This window comes from Oreochromis niloticus, linkage group LG12, assembly GCF_001858045.2.
Source record: "Oreochromis niloticus isolate F11D_XX linkage group LG12, O_niloticus_UMD_NMBU, whole genome shotgun sequence".
NCBI lineage: Eukaryota > Metazoa > Chordata > Actinopteri > Cichliformes > Cichlidae > Oreochromis > Oreochromis niloticus.
The window spans coordinates 36,298,701-36,323,316 of record NC_031977.2 but is presented as its reverse complement, the minus strand read 5'-3'; the positions used below and the strand labels follow the sequence as shown (position 1 = coordinate 36,323,316).

General features: G+C 42.7%; 1 protein-coding gene across 4 annotated transcripts; it reads left to right on the top strand.

The window, feature by feature from the left end:
• Window positions 1–1,008: 1,008 nt before the first annotated feature.
• Window positions 1,009–23,540, top strand: LOC109194522 (GTPase IMAP family member 8-like). 4 transcript variants are annotated; one of them, XM_025897201.1, is made up of 8 exons: window positions 1,009–1,758; window positions 11,956–12,027; window positions 15,143–15,258; window positions 15,369–15,488; window positions 16,380–16,428; window positions 17,657–18,814; window positions 18,938–19,248; window positions 22,148–23,540. In XM_025897201.1, the coding sequence occupies exons 5-8, from the start codon at window positions 16,410–16,412 to the stop codon at window positions 23,162–23,164; spliced, it is 2,505 nt and encodes an 834-aa protein (XP_025752986.1). In that variant the 5' UTR covers window positions 1,009–1,758; window positions 11,956–12,027; window positions 15,143–15,258; window positions 15,369–15,488; window positions 16,380–16,409; the 3' UTR covers window positions 23,165–23,540. The 4 variants fall into 4 exon arrangements, with proteins under 4 accessions (XP_025752986.1, XP_025752985.1, XP_019220974.2 ...); XM_025897200.1 differs by lacking the exon at window positions 1,009–1,758 and having other exon boundaries at window positions 10,942–12,027; XM_019365429.2 differs by lacking the exons at window positions 1,009–1,758; window positions 15,143–15,258 and having other exon boundaries at window positions 10,942–12,027.
• The last annotated feature ends 1,076 nt before the right edge of the window (window positions 23,541–24,616 follow it).

The following is a 24,616-nucleotide window of genomic DNA, read 5'->3' as shown; positions in this document are numbered from 1 at the left end:
AGGTCCTTTGGCCAAAAGAAAATCACCTGAGCTCAGGGAAAAGTAAAGTGCATCGTTGGGGCCCTTTGAATTGTTCCCACCGCTCTGTTGGAACGGTGTAACATCCAATAATAGCATCCAGCAAGCAGAAGCATCCGTCCTCAGCAAAGACCATCTACCAGCTGAGACATCAGATGAAGACTTCCCCGAGGCAGTTCATCCAGCAGGATCCAGGGTATCAAAAGGGCAAACAAACCAGCCTACACACAAGGGTGCAGAAGAATTAACCAAAAATGTTCACAAGTCTCAGTACCACTGACTCAGTGTCCAAGTCACTAATGGCTTATTTAACAGTCTTACCGCTGTAATAATACAGGTTTGTCAAAATAAAAATATAACAGTACATAAATGCTGTTAACAGTGCTTATTAATGCTGTTCCCTTAGGCATAACATAATAACTCTGTAACTGACCTCGTGTCGGCGGCCATTTTAGGACATTAGCCAGGCTCGCTTAATGGCTAGCTTGCTAACAGTCAGCTAATAACACACATTATACAATATTTAGCCTCTTTCTTAACAAACATGACAGTGGTAGATTTGATACCTCGCTGCAGCATAATAAGGCACAAAACATCTAATGTGAACATGAGCTGCAAGCTAACTCACCAGAGGGGTTCACGTAATGGTGAATGGCTGTCGGATTCAGCTCAGCTTCACGTTCGTAACCGCTACAAGACTCCTTTTTCTAACAACATATTAAAACATTAGCTTCAAGTATAAAGGTTTTTAAAACTATTTACAGCAACTCAATATCTACTGTACCCGAATTTCCAGCTTGCAGAGGGCACGAGAGCAGCATGTGCCTTCTTCTTCTTCTTCTTTCTTACATTTGTATTGGCAGTTGGCAAACAACTGAAAGGTGCATTACCGCCACCAACTGGTATGGAGTATGGTCTGGAACAACGCTCAAAAAAAAAACCAAAAAAAAACCAAAACCCTCAAACCCTTTCAAACAGTTTCCCTTCTTTTAAAAACTGAAATAAGGCCTGACAACTCTTACTTCCCGATTCCTGTCGCAACAAATCAACAAGATCCAGTTTGATTTTTAGGTTACTGAGATTTTGAATCAATTGTCTCCTTTCAACCTGATACCTCTGACACTGCAATATGACATGTTCTATAGTTTCCACAGTAATCACATTTCCCAGTACTATGTTTCCCTATCATGAATAATGTATTATTCAAGCCAGTATGTCCAAATCTCAGTCTGGATATGATCACCTCCTCCCTCCTAGTCCGTCCTGCATTTCTCATTCCTCCCACCCTCCTTTGAATTTTATACAACCAGCGTCTCTTCCTTTCCTCCTCCCACTGCTTTTGCCATCTTGCTCTCATATCTTGCCTGGCCATACTCCTTATCTCTGCTTGGCCAACACTAACAGCCATGTCAACCACCCCATGTTTTACGGCCTCCTTCGCAACTCTATCTGCCTTTTCATTTGCCCATACCCCACAGTGCGCCGGAACCCATAAAAACACAACTGCAAGTCCCATCATGTGTATCCGGAAAAGTGACTGCTGAATGTCCACCAAAACATCTGCTCTACTGTCTGAGTGACTATGCTGTAGACTGACCAATGATGAACTGGAATCCGAACAAATGACAGCATGTAATGGCCTCACGTCTTCCACCCACTGAACCAGCATGTGCCTCACCAGACGAATGGAAGAAAAACTCGGTAGCTGGACTAGGGAGTGGCTATGCGCACGGCACAGTGGTGCGTTCAGAGACTACCAAATAATCAGAAATCCCATACTCAAACAATGACCTGGGTTACATTTGCAATTTTTATTAAACCACTAGCAGCAGCAATTAGACAGAATTCAGTAATTAAGAGCATAAAATGCAAGAATGTGGAACATAAAATCAGCCTTTATGCGGATGATTTGCTACTTTTTCTCCAAAACTCACAAACCAATATCTCTGGGGTGATTGAACTGATAAACTCTTTTGTAAGAATATCAGATTACTCAATTAATTGGTCAAAATCTACAGTCCTTCCGATTAATTGCCCCTTCTATAATTCTTCTTCTACACCACTGCAATCGGGAAATATAAAATATTTAGGTATTAATGTTTCTCCCAAGCTTGCAGATCTAACTAAATTAAACCATATCCCACTTTTAAAGAAAGTAGAAGGTGATCTGGCTAGGTGGAAATGTCTACCCATATCACTCATGGGAATGGTTGCCGCTATAAAAATGATGGTCTTACCAAAAATAAATTATTTATTCTCAATGATCCCAACTAAACCGCCACAAGATTGGTTCAGATCTCTAGATTCATATATGTCCAAATTCCTTTGGAAAGACAAACCCCCACGTATAAGCTTAAAAACACTACAAAAGACCAAGGATAAAGGAGGATTAGAACTACCTGACTTTCAGCACTAGTTCTTAGCCAACAGGCTTCAGTTTATCTCAGGATGGCTAAAACACACCTTCTTAGACGAACCTTGGCTAGATGTAGAACAGGCACTTTGCAGTAATCTAGAGATTTCAGATCTACCATTTATCAGCTCAAACATCAAACGACATGAATGCTTCAAAAGCGTCAACATCAGCTCTTCTCTGACAGCATGGTGGGAGTTTCTGAAGTTGACAGAGTCTTCATTAATCCCATGCAAACGTACACCTATCTGGAACAACCCTGACATATTACAAAACAATAATATGATAAACTTTTCAGATTGGAGCGGTAAAGGAATCAAATATTTAGAACATATATTAGAAGGAACAGAATTTATTCCATTTGACAGACTAGTTACACAATATGGGATCAACAAGAAAAGAGTTTTAGAATATCAACAAATTAAATCCATAGTAAAAAAGAAATTTAAACCGGGTCAAGTTGAACTACAAACACCACCAAGTGTGGTTCAATTTCTTACTCTTAAAACCCCCAAATTACTCTCCAAAATATACAGAATGCTTTCTAAAACAGATGAATCAATATCACTTCCTATTGCAAAATGGGAAGCGGATTTATCAGTTAACTTAGACCAAAACTTCTGGTCTCAGATTTGCTTAAAAACCTTTCATCTAATTAGAAATCCCAGTCTTCAATTAATTCAATACAAAATACTACATAGAGTGCACTATACAGGTCATCGGATGTTCAAGATGGGATTTACGTCTACCAACAACTGCTCACACTGCCAAACCAATTCACCGGACAATTATATCCACGCTCTTTGGTTCTGTCCACCAGTTCAGAAGTTTTGGCGCGAGATATGTGAAGACTTATCAAAGTGTCTGAAATGTAACATCCCAACTTCCCCTTTAGTGTGTTTGTTGGGCAGCTTAGATAATGTCACTACAGAAAAGAATATAGCCCATATGGTTTTCACTGCCCTATGCATAGCCAAGAAAACAGTCCTCATGAACTGGAAAAATAAAAATAATCTTAATTCTAACCAATATAGAAATTATCTATTAGATTACATTAGTCTTGATACAGCCTCTGCCACCACATCAGTCCAGATCAATTGCTCTGGACTCCTTTGATCAGCTCCATCACCGAGTGGGGGTGGGGGGTCATAGTTTGGTCCCGCCTTCACTGTTGTGATTGGTGTGGGGGTAGGGACAGGCTTAGGGTGCCGGGGGATTCCCCAGGAGCATCTTCCTTGGAGGGCTCAACCCGGGGTAGCGGTCATTGCCAATTAAGGGCTCTGTTGGCTCTTAGGTGACGGTTTCCTCGTGGCTGCGTGCAGCGGGGCTAGGGGAGGGTCTGTGCTGACGGACGTGGGTTACTGACCTGGTAGCTTGGGCGTGAGGTTCTGGGGGTGCTCCGTCTCTGGGCTGGGGCCCTGGCTGAGCCTTGGGGGCTTGGGTCCTGGTTGGTGTGTCGCCGGGGTTCTGGTGGGTGTATGGGGACCCAGCCCTGGCGCAGGGTGCCGCCAGTGCATCGAGCCACCTGGGGGGCTCTTCAACTGGTGGGGGAGGCTGTTACATCTTGCAGGAGCTTTCCTCTCTTCAGGAACTCTCTCTGCAGGAGGAGGAGATATAGGAGAGGTGGAGAAAGATCTCAGCCTGGGCGTCTATTGTCTTGTGTAGTCTGGAAGATGAGTGGATGACGGGATGGGTGCAGTTTCCTCTGTGGTGGGGTCGGGTGGGCTGTCCCGGGCTCTGTGGGGCCGGGCGGCGTTGCTGAACTAGGCCCCGGTCCAGATGGGCCTGGGCCCCCCTTTCCCTGGCGGGTTGCAGAGTATGGGGGTGACTACTGGGGTCAGCGGGGGAGCTGGCCCCAGGGAGGGGTCACTTGACCCTCCCTTCCTTCCCTCCCCATCTCCAGCTGCCTCCCTCTTCCCGCTCCACCACTATCACCCACACATGCAGGGCCTTGGGGTAAGGGTGTGTCACCAGGGTGCAAAGGGAGACATCCCCCCCCGTCCCCCGTCCCTTCCTGGCTGCCTGTGCCTCAATTTTGTCCCACAACTTAGACATTCACATTACTCACACTCTCATTACACATACATATATGATCTTGGGGGTGGGCACGCTACACGGTATCCAAAAGACCATCAGGGTGTACAACCTCACCGCTGGCGTCGTTGCCCACCTCTCAATTTTAAATACATGTAGACATTGAGGGCTATCAGGAGGGGCTATGCGCTTACCTGCTGCTCTCTGGCAGGAAGCTCCATGCCCTCCTGGGTTTTAAATGCACCTTAGAACACACATGCATCAACACTACATATGAGCGGGTGGAGGGAGGTTTGGAGTAGGGATGGGTACCGGTATCCGGTGGCATGATGGCATTTTGGTGCTTTTTTTTTCTTGAGATGTCATACACTTTGGATTCTAGCCAATCATTTTACCTTTACAAGGATAGTAGGCGGGCCCAGGTACGTACGTTCTTTTAGAGCAGAGCTACAGATTAAAAATGCCCAAGGCGAAGCGGTCAAAAGTCTGGCTGTACTTCACAGCAAAAGATGCAAACTCAGCAGCCTGCAACAAGTGCTTTAAGCCCCACGCCCCCGGTACCGCAAGCAAAAAGGAGGAGATCACGTTTAATCGGTTATAACACGGGGTGAGAAATATAAGTCCAGACATGTGTGGTATCCACAGAAACCTCTGAATCTCAGCTAAAATGTCATATAAACCATTTCTACAACCACCAAACTCAATGAAAACAAGCCATGATTAAACGAGCAGTTATGTAAATCCGCACAAGTCCGCTAAACAAACAAGGCGAACCAGAAATTTTCCAGACTTCATGTAACCGGCTAAAGAACAGCTGGTTATCTTCCAGAGCTATCACCAATTCCAAACACCAAGTTTCACCACACTCTGACCAAAATTCACTGAATGAGCCGCAAAAGAACACACAGCGGCGCAAATGCGCTAAGACAGAAATTGGCTTACCGTCCAGATTTCCTCCGTTATTTTCGCCGGTAGCCGGTAGCCATGTGACTATCAGCACCGTTTAAGCACCGGCACCGTTTCAAAAGTACCGATTTGGCACTAGTATCGGATAAAACCTAAACAATACCCATCCCTAGTTTGGAGTCTTCACACACCCCCGTTCTCTGCAGCCTGTTGGAGCGGGGGTGCTGGGAGAAGGAGTTGGCCGTCCGACTGGGGTCTGGAATGTGGGGCCTCCCTGCTGCTGCCGAGCCGGGGCAGTCTGCTTCTCTCCACCCCAAGGAAAAGGGTAACTCCACCCGGTTCTTAGAGTACGCTTGGGGAGTGTGATTGTGTGTACAGTGTCTCTTTATGTCTGTCTCCACGTTGGGTGAGTGCTGAGTAATTGCATATGAGAGCATGAGGGTGGGAATGGATGTCTGTATCTGTGTGTGCCTGTATGTCTGTGTCTATATGTCAGGTCGGGTATCAGACGCCACCTCTCTGGGGACATCTCAGGCCCTCCAAGGTTTGGAGGCCTATCTCCCCCCACCACTTCCCCTGCCAGTGGCAGACGCCCTCAGACATCGGTGCGTTGGTGGTTCTTTGTGTCCGGGGGTGGGCGCCCAGGAGTGAGCCACACCGGCTCACTCCTGGTGGCTGCTTATCGGGGCCTGGAGCCTGGGGCTCGCTCGGGCCACTTCGGGGATGTGGTGCCCTCGGCCTCTCGGCCCAGGGCTCGGTCACTCAGGCACAGCTGGCTGCCAGCTGTGCCTATGTGGTGCCCTCGGCCTCTCGGCCCAGGGCTCGGTCACTCAGGCACAGCTGGCTGCCAGCGGAGCTCACGGGCACGTCACTGCAACCCCCCTGGCTTCTGCTCCGCGGCTGCTGAGTGACCCCTCATCTGGGGCTCTCCTCAGCTCTTTCTGGGATAGTGGAGCGGCTGCCCCTCTGTTGGTCTTCCTTGGTCTCTTGTGTTCTGGGCGCCTCTGGATGTCTGGAGTCTAGATCTCCTCCATACCTGCTTCATGCCCTGGAGGACGGGGCTGTGCCCCCCCCACACCCTCCAGCAGATCATTACATGAAGGAACCTTTTAAATACAAGTGAGCTCATGCTCACAGGTGTACACACGGGTGATCACACACAAACTACACCCTTTTTGGCTCCTACCTCAAAGCACACTGTGCGCTGTCGATCCTACGTGCTGGACAATAATATTTAATATTTAGTATTTACTGTCATATTCCCATATATCATTGTGATGTTGTTTATTATGTTGCTCTTTTTTTTCTTCTGCTTGTTTTCTTTTTTCTTTCTCAACAGGTGATCCAGGTGATTGATAGATGTATTTTTTTGTCTGCTTATTTTGTTGGTTCTTGTTTTTTGCCCTTTATCCCCGTCCCTCTTCCCCGCTGTTTTTCTTTCCCTCTTTCTTTCTCCCTTTTCTTTTATCCCAGTCAAGTCTGTCCCGTATTCAGCAAGTGAAAATAAAATAAAATAAAATAAACAATTAAAGGTGAATCAAATAGACCATTACGGCAAGGCTGGGATGGTCCATTTGGTAAAGTAAATCCGTTGGGCATCTTTCCTCGCCTTTGGACAATAATTCTGATGGCAAAAGAGCCAAACGGGACAGGCAAAAAAAGAGAAAAAAAAAGAAACAACAGGAAAGTGCTTTAAAAAATCCTTTCAGTCATTGATTGCTGCAAGTAACCAAGCAGCAGAGTGTAGGCATTGTGAGGGGAAAAAGTAGTGATAATTTCTAGGTAAACTATGTATTTTTAATGAACCTGGAAAGAAGACAACTGGACTTCTGTCAGAGTTTTACCCCTGATACTGCTGCATAAACAGAAACTCACTCAGAAACGAGGTCACACAGAGCTCAAGTTTTCACTTGCGAGGGGGAAGCAGTTGTTTCCAACCCACTTCAACTTGCTTTCCCCCTGCAGGTTGTTTTTATTGGTTACACACATGAATATTCATAAAGCTTATGGCTGTATTACCTATGAGAAATTACTATATCTGGTTACAAAGTGTGATTGTGCTGTGCAAGCATGGTTATACAATGTGTGGTTATATGATGGGACTGCAGCTCTCCCAGGATGTTGTCGGTATCTCATCCCAACCAGGTGGCTTCCTTCATTGAGTAGAATCTGTTCTTCTCAAGGCTGCTGGTCCCCTTATCGAGGTCGTGCACGTACTCGTATGTGTGGGTTACATAGAGAGAAAACAGAAGCATTGTAGCTTTTTAAATGGCAGCCTACAACACATACATTAAACCTAACAACTTCTTTAGGTCTTGATGCATGCTCAATCATCCATGTAAGTAAATCTCCAAAAGTTGATTCTGTTCATCTGGATGCAGCATTTTGGGGGAGAAACGTTTCGTCACTCATCCAAGTGACTTCTTCAGTCTCAGCTGACTGCAGGTTTCCCCAAATCTTATAATCAGTACATTTGCATAATGACTGAAACCAGCCCACTGAAGGAACAATGGGCTGTGAGGTCAGTTCCTTAATCTTAATTATGCAAATTCTCATGACCATTGATCAACAACCACTGACCAAAACCCACTGATCAAAGAACACTGATCAATGGCCATGAATACCATTCACAGAGAGTTGGGGAATGGCTGCAAATCCCCAATGCAAAGCCCCCAGCATCCAACATCACCATGGAGGAGAGGAAGGCACTCACATCACTTAGTAATGACAACAACATTATCATCCTTCCGGCAGACAAGGGTAGGTGCACAGTATTGCTAAACCAGAAAGACTATCATGAGAAAATTTTGTCACTACTCAGTGATGAAAATACTTATGAGCCCCTGAAACGAGACCCAGGAAGTGGCTACAGGAAGAGGGTGATAGACTGTCTGAAGCAGTTAGAACAAGACAAGGCTATCGACCGGACCTCATACCACAGGCTGTACCCAGGGGAGTCTACACCAAGTCTGTATGGTTTACCGAAAATACATAAACAGGGTGCACCTTTAAGACCGATTGTCTGCATGATCAACTCTGTCACCTATAACATCTCCAAGTTTCTGGCTTCGATCCTCAACCCGCTGGTGGGCAGAACACCACATCCAGAAGACTTTGGATTTTGTTGAGAAGGTGAGAGATGTCATTATGGAGGCAGATGAAACCATGGTCTCGTACGACGTTACATCTCTCTTCACTTGCATCCCAGTCACAGAAGCGTTGGAGGTAGTCCGTAAGAGATTACAGGATGACCCCAACCTTAGCAACAGCACCGCTCTCAGCATCGATCAAGTGTGTTTGAACTGTGTCTTCATTCCACCTACTTCACATACAAGGGTCAGTTCTACAGGCAGAAACATGGGTGTGCCATGGGCTCCCCAGTTTCACCCATCGTGGCTAATTTGTACATGGAAGAAGTGGAAAAGGGCTTTGCTATCCTACCCTGGAACACCACCAAGCCATTGGTTCAGATATGTGGATGACACCTGGGTGAAAATCAAATCTCAGGACGTACCACAATTCACGGATCACATTAACTCGGTGGACCAACACATCAAATTCACCAGGGAGGATATGAAAAGTGGCAGGTTAGCCTTCTTAGACTGTGAGATTTCCATCAGTAATGGGGGACATCTACAAGCTGACGGGTACCGTAAACCTACACATACGGATCAGTATCTAAGGTTTGACTCTCATCATCCACTGGAGCACAAACTGGGTGTCATCAGGACGCTACAACACAGAGCGAACACCATCCCCACTGACACAGCGGCCAGGGAGGCAGAAGGACAGCACATCAAGAAGGCCCTGAGTAAATGTGGTTATCCCAGCTGGACTTTTGTCAAAGCTGGAAAGGCACCTAAAGAAAGCTCCAGCTGAGATAAAGACAATCGCTGCTTAAGAGAAAACCTGTAGTGATACCGTATGTGTCAGGAGTATTGGAGCAACTGAGACGCATCTTTTCTAAACACCGGGTCTCTGTGGCTTTTAAACCCCAAAACACGCTGCGCCAAAAATTGGTCCACAAGGATCGGGTCCCCCGACACAAACAGAGTAACATAGTGTACGCTGTTAAGTGCCAGGAGGATTGCCAGGATTTATACATCGAGGAAACCAAACAACCTCTGGCGAAGCGGATGGCACAACACAGCAGAGCTACCTCGTCAGGCCAGGACTCTGCAGTCTATTTACACCTACAGGCCAGTGGACACTCTTTCAATGATGAGGATGTACACATCCTGGACAGGGAGGAACGCTGGTTTGAGCGCGGAGTCAAGGAGGCCATTTACATGAAAAGGGAAAGACCATCTCTGAATCGAGGAGGGGGCCTAAGGGTACATCTGTCACCATCTTACAATGCTGTGATTGCAGCTATTCCTCAACTCTCTGTGAATGGTACAGGGGGTTTTGATCAGTAGGTTTTGGTCAGTGGTTGTTGATCAATGGTCATGAGAATTTGCATAATTAAGATTAAGGAACTGACCTCCCAGCCCATTGTTCCTTCAGTGGGCTGGTTTCAGTCACTATGCAAATGTAAAAGAGGAACTTGTAAAAGAGGAAATGTGATGTATTTGCATACACGATGTAATCTATAAATAAAGAGCTATCGCTTGCACTCAGTGTGAGTCTCGCCAGAGTCCTCACCTGTGCACGTCGCTGTTATTACATTCTAACTGTCTGAGTGTCTTTATTCAGCCTGAAGAATGTCTTTTTAAACATAAATACCTGACAACCTTTATGGAGAAAAAAAAACTGAAGAGAAAACAAACAAACAAAAAAGAGCAACATAATAAATACAGCACCATCACAATAAACTAGCTAGCAGTAGATACTAAATATTAAATATTATTGTGCAGCACGCAAGATAGACAACGCACAATGTGCTTTGAGGTAGCAGCCAAGAAAGGTGTAGTTTGTGTCTGTGAACACCCGTGTGTACACCTGTGTGGATCAGCACGCTTGTATTCAAAAGGTTTCTCCATGTAACTATCTGCTAGGGAGTGTGGGGAGCCAAAGCCCCGTCCCCCAGAGCATGAAGCAGGTATGGAGGAGATCCAGGCCCCAGACATCCAGAGGCCCCAGAGTACGAGGACCCAAGGAGGACCACCAAAGGGGGGCAACCGTGCCACCCTCCTGGGAAGAGCTGAGTAGAGCCCCAAATGAGAGGTCAACCAGCAGCCACGGAGCAGAAGCCAGAGGGGGTTGCAGTGGCGTGCCCGCGGGCTCTGCAGGCAGCCAGTTGCGCCAGAGAGGACCGAGCTTCAGGCCCAGAGGCCAGAGGCCTGAGGGCACCCCAACCCCGGAAGGGGCCCAGCCGGGCCACAGGCGCCAGGCCCCGCCAATCGGCCACCATGAGTGAGCCGGTACATACATGAGTGCCCAGCCCCAGACACCAAGAACCACCAACACACCAACGTCTGAGGGCATCAGCCACTGGCAGGGAGTGTGGTGAGATAGGCCTCCATACCTCGGAGAGCCTGAGATGATCCCAGAGAGGTGGAGTCTAAGACCCGACCTGACATATAGACACAGACGAACAAGCGCCCGCAGACTCAAATGTGCATTCCCACCCCCATATACACAAACAAATACTCTGCACTTACCCAATGTGTAGGCAGACACAAATAGACACTGCACAGACAATCACACTCCCCAAACATACTCTATATCCCAGGTCCAGGTACCCCCGCCCCCAGAGGGGCAAGCCGCACCTAGACCCAGGAGGTGTAACCCTTCTCTCTGGGGTGGAGGCAAGCGGACCGCCTCCTTATCTGCAGTAGCAGGGAGGCCCCGCATCCCAGACCCCAGTCTGACAGCCAGCACCTCCTCCCAGCCCCCCCAGCCCTGACGGCTAACAGAACCGGGGTGAGTTGTCCCTTAAGAAGGTCATACACCCACAATAGATCATGTGCCTCATCACATGAGCCAAGGTGTGAAGAAAGGTGCGGGTCATTATCAGCAGAGGTTTTGGTTGAAATCCTTGTGAGACCTTCCCTCACCCCATCATATGACCTATTGAGGTCATTTGACACAGGATGTAAGTGGGAGTTTAGACATAGGGAAGGATCTCAAAACTGCATCGCAGGTGGCAGACAGTTGGTGTCTTTAGCCACCCCCTTTAGCCATTGGATGGTCGTTCACAGTGCACATAGATGGAGTTTTAGAGGATGCCATTGTTCACATTTTCAACCAAGAAGAGGATTGGTGTTAAAGAACAGGCCATCCAATATGTCCACTCTGAATGACCACTGGCTGATTCTTGAAATAAACACTTAATTAATTAATTAATAAGCAAAAGACTACACTTCTCAGAAGTTGGACAACATCCTTTATTTTTCTATTTTTGGCAAAATTTCATTTAGCTAGTGTGTCTCTCATATTTCAGCTCTTGTGTTGATTTAAGGGTCAGAGGCTAAACTGTTCCTCATGTTTTCATAATAAAAAAAGGTCATCTAAGGTTTACAACTTACACATACCTGTGGGAAGTAATGGTGTCCATGTTGTGGGGTTATTTTGTCCAATCAGGTTCTTTACTTTCTCCTGACACACCTTCTTTCTTTTAAATGCATGAACTCTGTTCTCAGTGAGTCAGTGATCTCTGTGAAGTCTGAACATTCCTTTCTGAGGGTGGAGGTAAACTGGCGTGGTAATGTCAGGTGAGCAGACTCAACCAAAAATGCATAGAAAGAAAAATGACTGTTTCAGACTGACAGGACAGTCATGATCCTTTCTTTACTGTTAAGTTACTGATGTTTTTGTGTGCTTATATAATTCTAATTCTGTGTTTGTACTATCATTAGTGTTTCAAATATTTTCATAATATATAGCAACAATTTTTGCTCAATTGTAAGGACAAAACCACAAAGTTTAACTTAAAAGAAACAGGTTTGTAGGCTTACAGGAGAACGTTTTATTATGATTCTTGTGCTACATATTAGTACTTTTAAACTATGATTATGTCATATTATTCTGAAAGCTCCAACTTCTCAATCCTCTAGAGCAGGGCTTTCAGGGCCGCTGTCCAGAAACTTTTCCATGCGTCCCTGCCGCAGCACACCTGAATAACATTAGTAGCTCATTAGCAAGACTGTATAGAACTTGACTGCATGCTGAGTTGGCAATTCAGCCATTTAATTCATGTTACAGCAGCTCATGAGTGAAAGAACAGCAATAAAAGTACATTTAGAAGTACATTTTTCCAAACAATGTCATTTATTTAAATTTACTTGAGTAGGTAGGGTTAGGGGTTACCATCTCAGCATGCAGTCAAGTTATATAGAGTCTTGCTAATGACCTACTAATGTTATTCAGGTGTGCTGCAGCAGGGACAAATGTAAAAGTTTCTGGATAGCGGTCCTCGAGGACTGGAGTCTGACAGCCCTGCTCTAGCATATCTACAAAAACTTAAAAGAACTTATCTCATGCTTCATATAATGATACAATTCTCAAACTGAGCAAAATGAATCAGTTTCATGTGATCAATAAAACATTTCACTGTTCCAAAGTCTAAAGTTTTTATAAAGATGTAGTTTTATCAGGACCAAGTGATACAAATTACAGGTAACCACAGTTTCTTTTACTTGTAGCTGCTGATGCTTTGATGCACCCACAGAGTATGGTTACATCTTAGTGTTAAAATGACAAATGAAATTCTATGTGGCCTCTACCACAGCACCTTTGATGCACCTTGTATCATACTTAAATTATTAAAGGATTTTAAATATAGATAGTATGGATCTCTGGTTATATTATAAGTAAATAATTGACAATGACCGAAGTTTTTATATGATACGTCAGTATCATAATAAAAACAGTGAACTGCAGGTTAAAGGTTGGCTTTATGGAATAATGACTCGCTGCTTGGACAACTGGAACTGACTTCTACACTTTTCTTTGTTTAACGTTTTTGAGTGTTGGTGTCTTTGCAAGGCCAGCAATGACATTATTGATATTGACAGAATTTGTTTCCCATCTACAGCTCAACATGAACTGATAAACACTGAATGGTTTAACTGTATCTCACCTTTAATATGGATGTCAAATAATATCAGGGAATCTTTAAGAAAAAGACACAAAGTAACGTCAACATTTAGAATATAAACTAGATGTTTTAAAAAAGAGTATTAATAGCATAAAAATAGCCATTACACTGGCTGCCTGTCCATCAGAGGATAGACTTTAAAGTTCTGATGCTGGTCTATAAAGCTCTGAATGGTTTAGGACCAAAATACATCAGTGACCTCCTGACCCAGTATGAACCTTCCAGATCCCTCAGGTCATCTGGATCCGGTTTTTTATCAGTTCCCAGAGTCAGAACCAGACACGGAGAAGCTGCATTCAGCTTTTATGCTCCTTATATCTGGAACAAACTCCCAGAAAGCCTCAGATCAGCTGAAACACTCAGTTTATTTAAATCCAGGTTGAAGACTCACCTGTTCTCAGCTGCATTTGAATAAAGCACCAAATCCACACTTTTAAGCTTAAATCTCAAAACTTACATTTTAACTACTGATTTTATCTACTGTTTTGATTTTTGATTTTAAATACTGTTTTTGTTTGTTTGTTTGTTTGTTTGTCTTAATCAATTTTAAATCATGCTTTTTATTTGTTTTTGTTTTTAATGTCTCTGTAAAGCACTTTGAATCACCTTGTTGTTGAATTGTGCTATATAAATAAACTTGCCTTGCCTTGCCTTAATATCAGGGAAATAAAATGCTCTAATTACAGGAGAAAATAAATTTTCTAATATATTACAAGATCATTTTTTAGTAAAGTCAAACTCATTTTAACTTTGAGCCACATAGAACCTAATTTGAGATCAAGGGGCCCAGAATACTGAAACCATAAGGACATGGGAAATCCAGTGTCTCCAGATTTTACTTTTGTGTTAGTGTAAAGAAATTTAACTACGCTTTTGCAAACCAGATATCAAACCGCATATGTTTAGAAAAATATGCAACTCACTCTACTGCCATTACACACACTTTATAGATCTCAGTAGATCTACAGTTCTACAAAATGTTCACAGTTTACAGTACTTTTAAAATGAAAAAGTTTATTTCTTTATGAACTTAATAACTTGTCAAAATAATTTAAACTCCTGTAGGATACGTACTCTTGTACACACTAATGTACTCCTGGCACCATTTTTTATTAGTATTAGGAGTCAAATCCTGTGCAGTTTCAGAATGTCGTTTAGGTGTTTCTGTGTGAGCCTGGAGTTCATTTTTGTTTTGCTCGTTCACAAAGGAAATTAGTTAAAAAATGTAAAAAACATTTGCAACACGGCCTGTCAGTTTGTGGTAGCATGGTAAGAGATACTCAAAAAATGTGTCCAAACCAACAGATGTTTATCCTTCAAATCTGAATCACACTGCAAATTAATTACCTCAAGCTAGACGCTGTGGTCAGATCAGAAGCACTGACTGTGAATGGTGAATGAAAAACTTTGATTCTGTTTTGAGTTCATCAAACACCTGAAAGTGTTGCTGAAACCGCCACACCAATCATGCCTCATTAACATCAGTTTCAGAGGTGCATTCATTACTTAGACAGGTTAAATGAGCAGAGTCATCACTTGACAGCTGCGTCTGCCACAAACTTGGTTTCAACTGGAAAGCACGTGTGCTGTTTTAATACCACCTAACAACTTTGTTGCTGCCTTGCAAAATTTTGTTGGTCCCATAAAAACAGGATCCTGCAGCCATTCTGCTTCCTGTAATTCAGTGGTTATCACTTTTGTTCGATGAACTGTCTTGTGTCCTCTCGTAGGTCAGTGAAACACAGCAGGGCGGCTTAACCATGTGACTTTAGCTTGGTACAGCAGACCACACATGATGCCTTTGTAATGAAGAAGGCTGTGAAACTGACAGTGATTCAGAACTCAGGTGTGGACGATATTAGCAGTTGGGACAATGACTCTCATTACATGATCCATTTTAAGGACTTGCAGTATCCAAAAAGGTGTCCCTCCATTTACAGCCTGTCTTTGGTCCAGCTGTTGCAGGTGCTCCATCAGTAGCCAGGCTGACAGCATGGGCCCAGTCCACCCCGACCTTCTCCAGTTAAGAGAGTTAAAAATGTCATCGGCACCAAATTGATGAATTCCTCTGTGACGGTCAGTGTCTCGTCAACACCACAAATTAATATGGCAACTTGAACATCATCTGTAATATCTGTGCGCTCATCAATCTCATGAAAATGCAACAAATGACTTTGTGCGTAATTGATCCAAATCTCCAGCAAGATCCAAAATCACATCTGCCACAAAGTTTCATGTCAGGCTGATATTTGCAAAAGCCTGTGGTTTGTGGGAGCACCCAAGTTCTACAACCTTCAGCAAACATGTCTTCAGCTTTCACTGCTGCTTCACCAATCTCTCATCTATGAGTAAAGAGTGATTGTTGTTTCCACAAACCTACCAACAGCTCGTTTATCTTCTCTGTTCTCAGTTGTTCTTGTATGATTAGTCTCATAATGCTGCTTAATATTATATTATTTGAGCACTGAAACGTTCTGTGAACACAGCAAACACACAGCTGTCCCATTTATTTCTGAGATAAATCACTTTTTTATGAAGATATTTTTAAAAGGTTTCCATGAACATCACCATACATTTGACCTTCACACCAGCATGTGTTTCTGTAGCTTCAATGAGCTTGATACTCTAAATAGGATAGTGAGACACCCAGTGGACAGATCAGGAATAACATTGAATTTTATTTTATTTTTCCAAGTTTTTGATATTAAAAAAAAATCTGCAGTTATTTAAAGACATCATGCAAACCTGATTAGACGTTGTTAGCCAGGACAACCACAGTCTAAATGAGATTCATATACATGCGTATGTGCAATTTATAAATAAATGCCTATAGATATTATAACATATTATGTGACCTAAATGTGTGCTTGTGCCTGTAATTTCAAGCAATAAGTGGAAGTAATTTCAAGTAGTGAGCAGCTTTGAGGTATTTCAAGGAAACGAGACTTCTTTATGTTCTGCCTGTAGTGTCGCTGATGGTTCCAGCTGAGTGACGCTATGGCAACCGCAGCATCTGGTGAGCAAATTCTATTACTCTGAATCAAATGCTGTCTCTTCGCACTGTTGATGTAATTAGCATGGAGAATATTTGTGTGGCCTATACATTTTTGCTAAATATGTAATTTTTACAATTTTATTTTTTATTTTTTGAAATAACTACACTTGTAGAGAAGAATGGAAGATGCATCACTTTCTGTATTTCTATTTTTTCTATTTTATATATTATTTTATTTTTTTAATTTTATCATTTTATTATTTAATTTAATTGTGTTTATTTTTTCTTTTATTTATTATGGATGGATGGATATGTAGAGGTTGTGATTTACCCAGCTCACTGAAACTCTGTGTCTTTGGGGACAGAGGAGTCCTACTGTAGCTGAATAAGTCTGTAATGGGAGTACTGATGGCTTGTTTAAAGGCTTGTATCAGACAGATTCTCAGGTTTTGGGAAGAATCTTAAACTCCAACATTGACAATGTGAACTGAACAGATGATGTTGCCTGTGAGGAGATTTGAAGAAGGCTAAACTGTGATGAGATGGAGCAACAGAACAGTTTCTGTGACTTCATATCCAACGACAAAGTAAAAACCATAACTTGATATGAACTGGATAGTGTGTACTGCATGTTTGATGAATATTATCCAATAGCTTAATTGCCCTGCATACCTAATTCTGTGTCATTGTCTATGAAGGGTTTTTGTTCTGTTTTCATAATTGCACGAAGAAATCAAGAAAAGTAGCAAGCTGTGCCTAAAGACCAGCAATGTTCACATTACATGTAAATATGTCAGTTAATGCTGTTTACATTTCTCCGTCTTTATCATCTCAGATATTGATTTCATTCCACCAGAGTGTGAGTCAAACTGTTATTCTGGAGGTTGTGCTATTTAGTTGATACACTATAAGAAACTAAAATGCCTGAATATAATTTAGTATGTGTTTAGCTGTGTTTCTAAGCCTGAGTTGAAGGTTGTTCTGCTGGGGAACAGCTGTTAGGAGACATTTAAATCTTTTCAATTTAAAAATGTTGTGCCACCACTTTCTCTGAGAAATCCACCACACCATCGTCCATATCCACTTTTCCAGATTGAGGAAATACAATTTTTATATTCAGCTGTATATGAACACAATTTATATCACAAATTAAATTAAATAATCACATTTTAACCAAAGTATGAAAACACAGATGACGTCAGCCTCTCATGCATGTGTTTTACTTTTCTTTCTCTCTGTTCTGTCACAGTGTCTGTGTTCAGGATTGTGTTGTTGGGGAAAAGTGAGCACAAGAAGACCAAACTTGGTAACATCATTACTGGTTGTGAAAGTTTTCAATACCAAAAACAATCCCTAAAAATGCAATGTGTGGCCTCCTGTGGAGAGTGGAGAGGAAAATCATTAAGAGTGGTGAAAACTCCCGACATGTTCGGTCTGTCTGAGGAGAAAATAAGACGAGAAGTGAAGAGCTGTGTGAGTCTCTGTCCTCCTGGACCAAACGTTCTGCTGCTGTTAGTGAAACCTTCTGATTTCACTGAGGAGAACAGGAAAACTCTGAAGTTCATCTTGAGTTTGTTTGGAGAAGATTCCTTTAAAGACTTTATTGCCGTCATAACCAACAGGGATGAAAATAGTGAATCTGTAAATGAACTCCTTAGAGAATGTGGAGGAACACGCTACAACATGTACGAAGGTAACTGTAGATCATTAATGAAGAAGATTCAAAAGATGAGAAATGAATCCTGTGAACCTCCCCGGCAAAAACGAGAACCATCTTTAAACCTGGTTCTGTGTGGGAGGAGAGGAGCAGGGAAGACGTCAGCAGCCAAGGCCATTTTAGGTCAGACTGAGCTTCATTCAGTCTCCAACTCATCAGAGTGTGTTAAACATCAGGGAGAGGTGTGTGGACGTTGGGTTTCCCTGGTGGAGCTGCCTGCCTTGTATGGAGAACCTCAGGAGGCAGTGATGGAGGAATCACTCAGGTGTATCTCCCTCTGTGATCCCGAGGGTGTCCATGCCTTCATCCTGGTCCTACCTGCAGGTCACCTCACTGATGAAGACAAAGAAGAGTTGAAGACCTTCCAGAACACATTCAGCTCTCGAGTCAATGACTTCACCATGATTCTGTTCACTGTCCTGTCAGATTTTACTGATCCAGCTGTTCTTAGCTTTCTAAAAGAAAACAAGGACATCCAGGAGCTCTGTGAGAACTTTGGGGGACTGTATTTTGTTCTCAACATGACGGACAAAGACAAGATCCCAGAACTGTTGGAGACTGCAGAAAGGATGAGACTGCGTAAAGATAAACCAAGCTGCTATACAAAAGAAACTTTTGGACATGCCACAATAGCTCAAATTATAACTGAGCGGAAGATGACTAAAGCACTAAAAGCTGAACTTAAATCCTGTAAGTACACTTAGACTAAATATCTGTTTATGCCATATATAATGATTCACTCATATTATAATGTTCTCTTTTTTCTTTCTTCTTTAAAACTAGCATTTAAATCCAGCTGTTCTTATTTTGTAGATGAGGATAAACAGAGCAGAGACCCCCTCAGGATTGTGCTGATTGGGAAGACGGGCAGTGGAAAGAGCTCTACAGGAAATGTCATTCTGGGCAGAAAGGCCTTTGAAGCCAAAGCAATCCAGATGTCACTCACCAAACGTTGTCAGAAAGCATATGCTGAAGTGGACGGTCGTCCTGTTGCTGTGGTCGACACTCCTGGACTGTTTGACTCAACTTTGTCTCATGATGAAGTTCATAAGGAGTTGGTGAAATGCATCAGCCTCCTGGCTCCAGGACCACATGTCTTCCTGTTGGTGATGCAGATTGGCAGATTTCAATTCAATTCAATTCAATTTTATTTATATAGCGCCAAATCACAACAAAAGTCGCCTCAAGGCGCTTTATATTGTACAGTAGATAGCACAATAATAAATACAGAGAAAAACCCAACAATCATATGACCCCCTATGAGCAAGCACTTTGGCGACAGTGGGAAGGAAAAACTCCCTTTTAACAGGAAGAAACCTCCGGCAGAACCAGGCTCAGGGAGGGGCGGGGCCATCTGCTGCGACCGGTTGGGGTGAAAGAAGGAAAACAGGATGAAAGACATGCTGTGGAAGAGAGACAGAGATTAATAACAGATATGATTCGATGCAGAGAGGTCTATTAGCACATAGTGTGTGAGAAAGGTGACTGGAAGGGAAAAACTCAATGCATCATGGGAATCCCCGGCAGCCTACGTCTATTGCAGCATAACTAAGGGAGGATTCAGGGTCACCTGGTCCAGCCCTAACTATATGCTTTAGCAAAAAGGAAAGTTTGAAGCCTAATCTTGAAAGTAGAGATAGTGTCTGTCTCCCGAATCCAAACTGGAAGTTGGTTCCACAGAAGAGGGGCCTGAAAACTGAAGGCTCTGCCTCCCATTCTACTTTTAAATACTCTAGGAACAACAAGTAGGCCTGCAGTGCAAGAGCGAAGTGCTCTAATAGGGTGATATGGTACTACAAGGTCATTAAGATAAGATGGGGCCTGATTATTTAAGACCTTGTATGTGAGGAGCAGGATTTTGAATTCAATTCTGGATTTAACAGGAAGCCAATGAAGGGAAGCCAAAACAGGAGAAATCTGCTCTCTCTTTCTAGTCCCTGTCAGTACTCTTGCTGCAGCATTTTGGATTAGCTGAAGGCTTTTCAGCGAGTTTTTAGGACTTCCTGATAATAGTGAATTACAGTAGTCCAGCCTGGAAGTAATAAATGCATGAACTAGTTTTTCAGCATCACTCTGAGACAGGATATTTCTAATTTTAGAGATGTTGCGCAAATGGAAGAAAGCAGTCTTACATATTTGTTTAATATGTGCATTGAAGGACATGTCCTGGTCAAAAATGACTCCAAGGTTCCTCACAGTGTTACTGGAGGCCGAGGTAATGCCATCCAGAGTAAGAATCTGCTTAGATACCATATTTCTAAGATTTTCAGGGCCGAGTACAATAACCTCAGTTTGATCTGAATTAAGAAGCAGAAAGTTAGCGGCCATCCAGGTCTTTATGTCTTTAAGACATTCCTGCAGTTTAACTAATTGGTGTGTGTTACCTGGCTTCATGGATAGATAGAGCTGCGTGTCATCTGCATAGCAGTGAAAATTTATGCTATGTCTTCTAATGATGCTGCCTAAGGGAAGCATGTATAATGTAAACAGAATTGGTCCTAGCACTGAACCCTGTGGAACACCATAATTGACCTTAGTGGGTGAAGAGGACTCTCCATTTACATGTACAAATTGGAGTCTATTAGATAGATATGATACAAACCACTGCAGTGCAGTACCTGTAATACCTACAGCATGTTCTAATCGCTCTAATAGGATATTATGGTCAACAGTATCAAACGCAGCACTAAGGTCTAGCAGGACAAGCACAGAGATGAGTCCACTGTCAGAGGCCATAAGAAGATCATTTGTAACCTTCACTAAAGCTGTTTCTGTGCTGTGATGAGCTCTGAAACCTGACTGAAACGCTTCAAATAAGCCATTCCTCTGCAGATGATCTGTTAGCTGTTTGACAACTACTCTTTCAAGGATGTTTGATATGAAAGGAAGGTTGGAGATTGGCCTATAATTAGCTAAGACAGCTGGGTCTAGAGATGCTTTTTAAGTAAAGGTTTAACTACAGCCAGCTTGAAGGCCTGTGGTACATAGCCGATTATTAGAGATAGGTTGATCATATTTAAGATCGAAGAATTAATTAATGGCAGGACTTCTTTGAGCAGTTTTGTAGGAATGGGGTCTAAAAGACACGTTGATGGTTTGGAGGAATTAATTATTGAAGTTAACTCAGAAAGATCAATTGGAGAAAAAGAGTCTAACTTAACATTGATGGTACTAAAAGTAGCTGTAGATAATATTACATCTGTGGGATGATTATTGGTAATTTTTTCTCTAATGATAAAAATTTTATTTGTGAAGAAGTTCATGAAGTCATTACTAGTTAATGTTAAAGGGATTGTTGGCTCAGTAGAGCTCTGACTTTTTGTCAGCCTGGCTACAGTGCTGAAGAGAAACCTGGGGTTGTTCTTATTTTCTTCAATCAGTGACGAATAGTAAGATGTTCTGGCTTTGCGGAGGGCTTTCTTATAAAGCAGCAAACTATTTCTCCAGGCTAAATGATGATCCTCTAAATTTGTGACACGCCATTTCCTCTCCAGCTTACGAGTTATCTGCTTTAGGCTACGTGTTTGAGAATTATACCACGGAGTCAGGTACTTCGGATTTGAGGCCTTAGTTTTCACAGGAGCTACAGTATCCAGAGTCGTACGTAGTGAGGAGGTAAAATTATTAACAAGATAATCGACCTCTGTTGGAGTAGCGTTCAGATAGCTGCTCTGCTCTATGTTGGTACAGGGCATTGAAGATGATAACAGTGGGTGGATTATATTCTTAAACTTAGTTACAGCACTTTCAGAAAGACATCTACTGTGATAAAGTCTACTCTCCACTGCTGTGTAATCAATTATTGTAAATGTAAATGTTATCAGGAAATGATCAGACAGCAGAGGGTTTTCAGGAAACACTGTTAAATGTTCAGTTTCTATGCCATATGTTAAAACAAGATCTAGAGTGTGATTAAAGTGGTGGGTGGGTTCTTTTACATTTTGAGAGAAGCCAATTGAGTCTAATAACAGATTAAATGCGATGTTGAGGCTGTCATTTTTAGCATCTACATGGATCCTTCTCTTCACACCAGAAGAGAAGGAGACACTCGAACTGATCAAGAAATTCTTTGGAAAAGATTCTGAGAAGTTCACCATCTTTCTCTTCACAGGAGGAGATACACTGGAACATGAAGAGCAGTCCATTGAAGAGTACATTGAAAAGGGATGTGATGATTATTTTAAGAAGCTGATCTCAGACTGTGGAGGAAGATACCATGTGTTCAATAACTATGATAAAGAAAGCCAAACACAAATCAGTGAGCTGATAACAAAGATTGACACCATGGTGAAAGAAAATGGAGGCAGCTGCTTCACCAATGAGATGCTGCAGGAGGCTGAAGCAGCGATACAGAAACAACAGGAGACGATCCTGAAAGAGAACGAAGAAGCGATGAAGAGAGAAATGCAGGAGCTTGAAAGAAAACATGAAGAAGAAATAAAGACAGAAACTGTAAATGACACAGAACTGACAGAAAAACAACTTCGTGACAAGAAGGGGAAGATTAAAAAAGATGATCCACAGAGAAAGAAAGAAAATGAAATGAGAGAAGAAGAGGAGAGGAAAAAGAAAGAGGAGGAAAAACATCAACAAAAGAAATGGGAACAAGAACGGGAAGCTTTAGAGGAACGAATCAGGTCATCGACGAACAGGCCAGCAGCTGATCAGAAACTGAAACAGATTAGAAAAGAGATGGAAGAAAAACGTGAATCCTGGGAGAAGGAAAGAAAAGAGTGGTGGGAAAAACGACAGGAAGAAAATGAACAGAGACGTCAAGAGGAGGAAAGGAGACATAAAAAGCTTCAAGAAGAGTATAAACAGGAGAGGAGAAAATATAAAATGAGGAAAAAACTATACAGAAAAGAGAAAAAAGAATTAGAGGTAAAGTACAAGAGAGAGATGGAAGACATTAAGAGGAAATATGAAGAGGAAGCGAGAAGGAAAGCTGAAGAATTCAGTGAATTCATAAAGAAATACAGCGGAGCTGTTCCTTTACAACCAGCAGCTGAAGATTTTCCTAAAACCTGCGCGATCCTGTAACGACCTCTGTAACTGGAAACACACACACTGACACGAGGAGACTAAAACACTGATGATGATTTATAAATAGTTAAGTTGGCTCATTTTATTCATGTAGATGAGGTTATCATTAATGATTAGGAAACTGTGACGCTTTTTTTTTATTTCTTCTGTTTTTCGAACTATATTACAAAATATGTTTTGTTCCTTTACATTCATGAAGCGGATTTAAACTAATTATATGAAAACTTCTTCTTTTTTTTCTTTCTTTTTTTTCCTTTTTTTTATACAAACCATGAAGTCTAACACTTAATTACAGCCGCAGGCTCGAAGAATGAATTCAATAAAGACACCATTAAATCATTAATTAAACATGTCAATTGATTAAAATGTGAAATAAATAAGTAATTGTGTCAATTATTAATTAATTAAATATAGATTGAATTAATGTGTAATTAATTAAATAAAATTTAAAATAAATAAATAATTCATTCATTTTGTCACTTCTGGGGCTCCATATTTCTTTCCGTCTTGTGAACAGCATCGATGTGGTGACGTTTATTTGTCTGCCGTTTTCGCGGTCGCCTTGTGCATGGGAGCTTGGTGTCATGGTGCCTCCCTGGGCCTACTATGGAACGCCATCCCAGTGTGGCCACAAATGCTTGTTTTTTTGCTCTCTCTCTCTTGTCTGTCTGCCTGGGCGGAGCTCAGATTGGACTCCCGCCCTTGGCCTACGCGCCTGCAGCTGATCACCGGTGATTTGCAATTTGATCTCTGGCTCTTCTTAAGGCAGGGGCTCTGAGCTACTTGTCGCTGGAATATTGAGTAACTCTCGTTAGTATTGCCCGGCTCTATAGCGATTCTGTTGTTCCCGTGCTTGCCTTGGATTAATCCTCGTCTCTGTAAATAGGTTTCTCTGGATCTGCCCTCTTTGTGACCCCTTGACTGAAAGTGAGCTGCTTGTGTGGAGATTGTTTGGACGAGGAGCGGAGTGAGTACGAAGACGTGTGTTTTCCCCAACCTGTTGACCCCCAGGACCCTGGTGTTTCCCCCCCTTCACGTGTATATAGCGCACCAGTGTGATTAATAAAGAACTGTTTGAACCGTGCTTTCTCAGTCTGCGCCTGAGTCCGTTCCACCGCCGTGACACTTGGAAAGAAAAGCGTCTGGACTTCTTTAAGTTGCTTGAAGACGTTTCACCTCATCCGAGAAGCTTCTTCAGTTCTAGGGTCAAATGGTGGAGAGTCCCAGATTTAAGCTCTGTGGGAGTGTCCCACCGAAGAGGGACAAAGGACCCCCTGATGATCCTCTACCTAATCACATGAGCCAAGGTGTGAAAGTGGGCGTGGGTCCCAATCAGCCAGGGTTTCGGGTGAGCTCATTGTGAAACCTGGCCCCACCCTATCATGTGATTTCCTGAGGTCAGATGGCCGAGGATGTGAGTGGGCGTTAAGGCGTCTGGGAAGGATCTCA

What these genes read in the sequence shown, in the direction of transcription:
- LOC109194522 (XM_025897201.1), top strand. An exon ending in AAAAGCTGAACTTAAATCCT is followed by an intron (nt 18,815 to 18,937) that starts GTAAGTACACTT and finishes CTTATTTTGTAG; the next exon opens with ATGAGGATAAACAGAGCAGA. An exon ending in TGGTGATGCAGATTGGCAGA is followed by an intron (nt 19,249 to 22,147) that starts TTTCAATTCAAT and finishes TGGATCCTTCTC; the next exon opens with TTCACACCAGAAGAGAAGGA.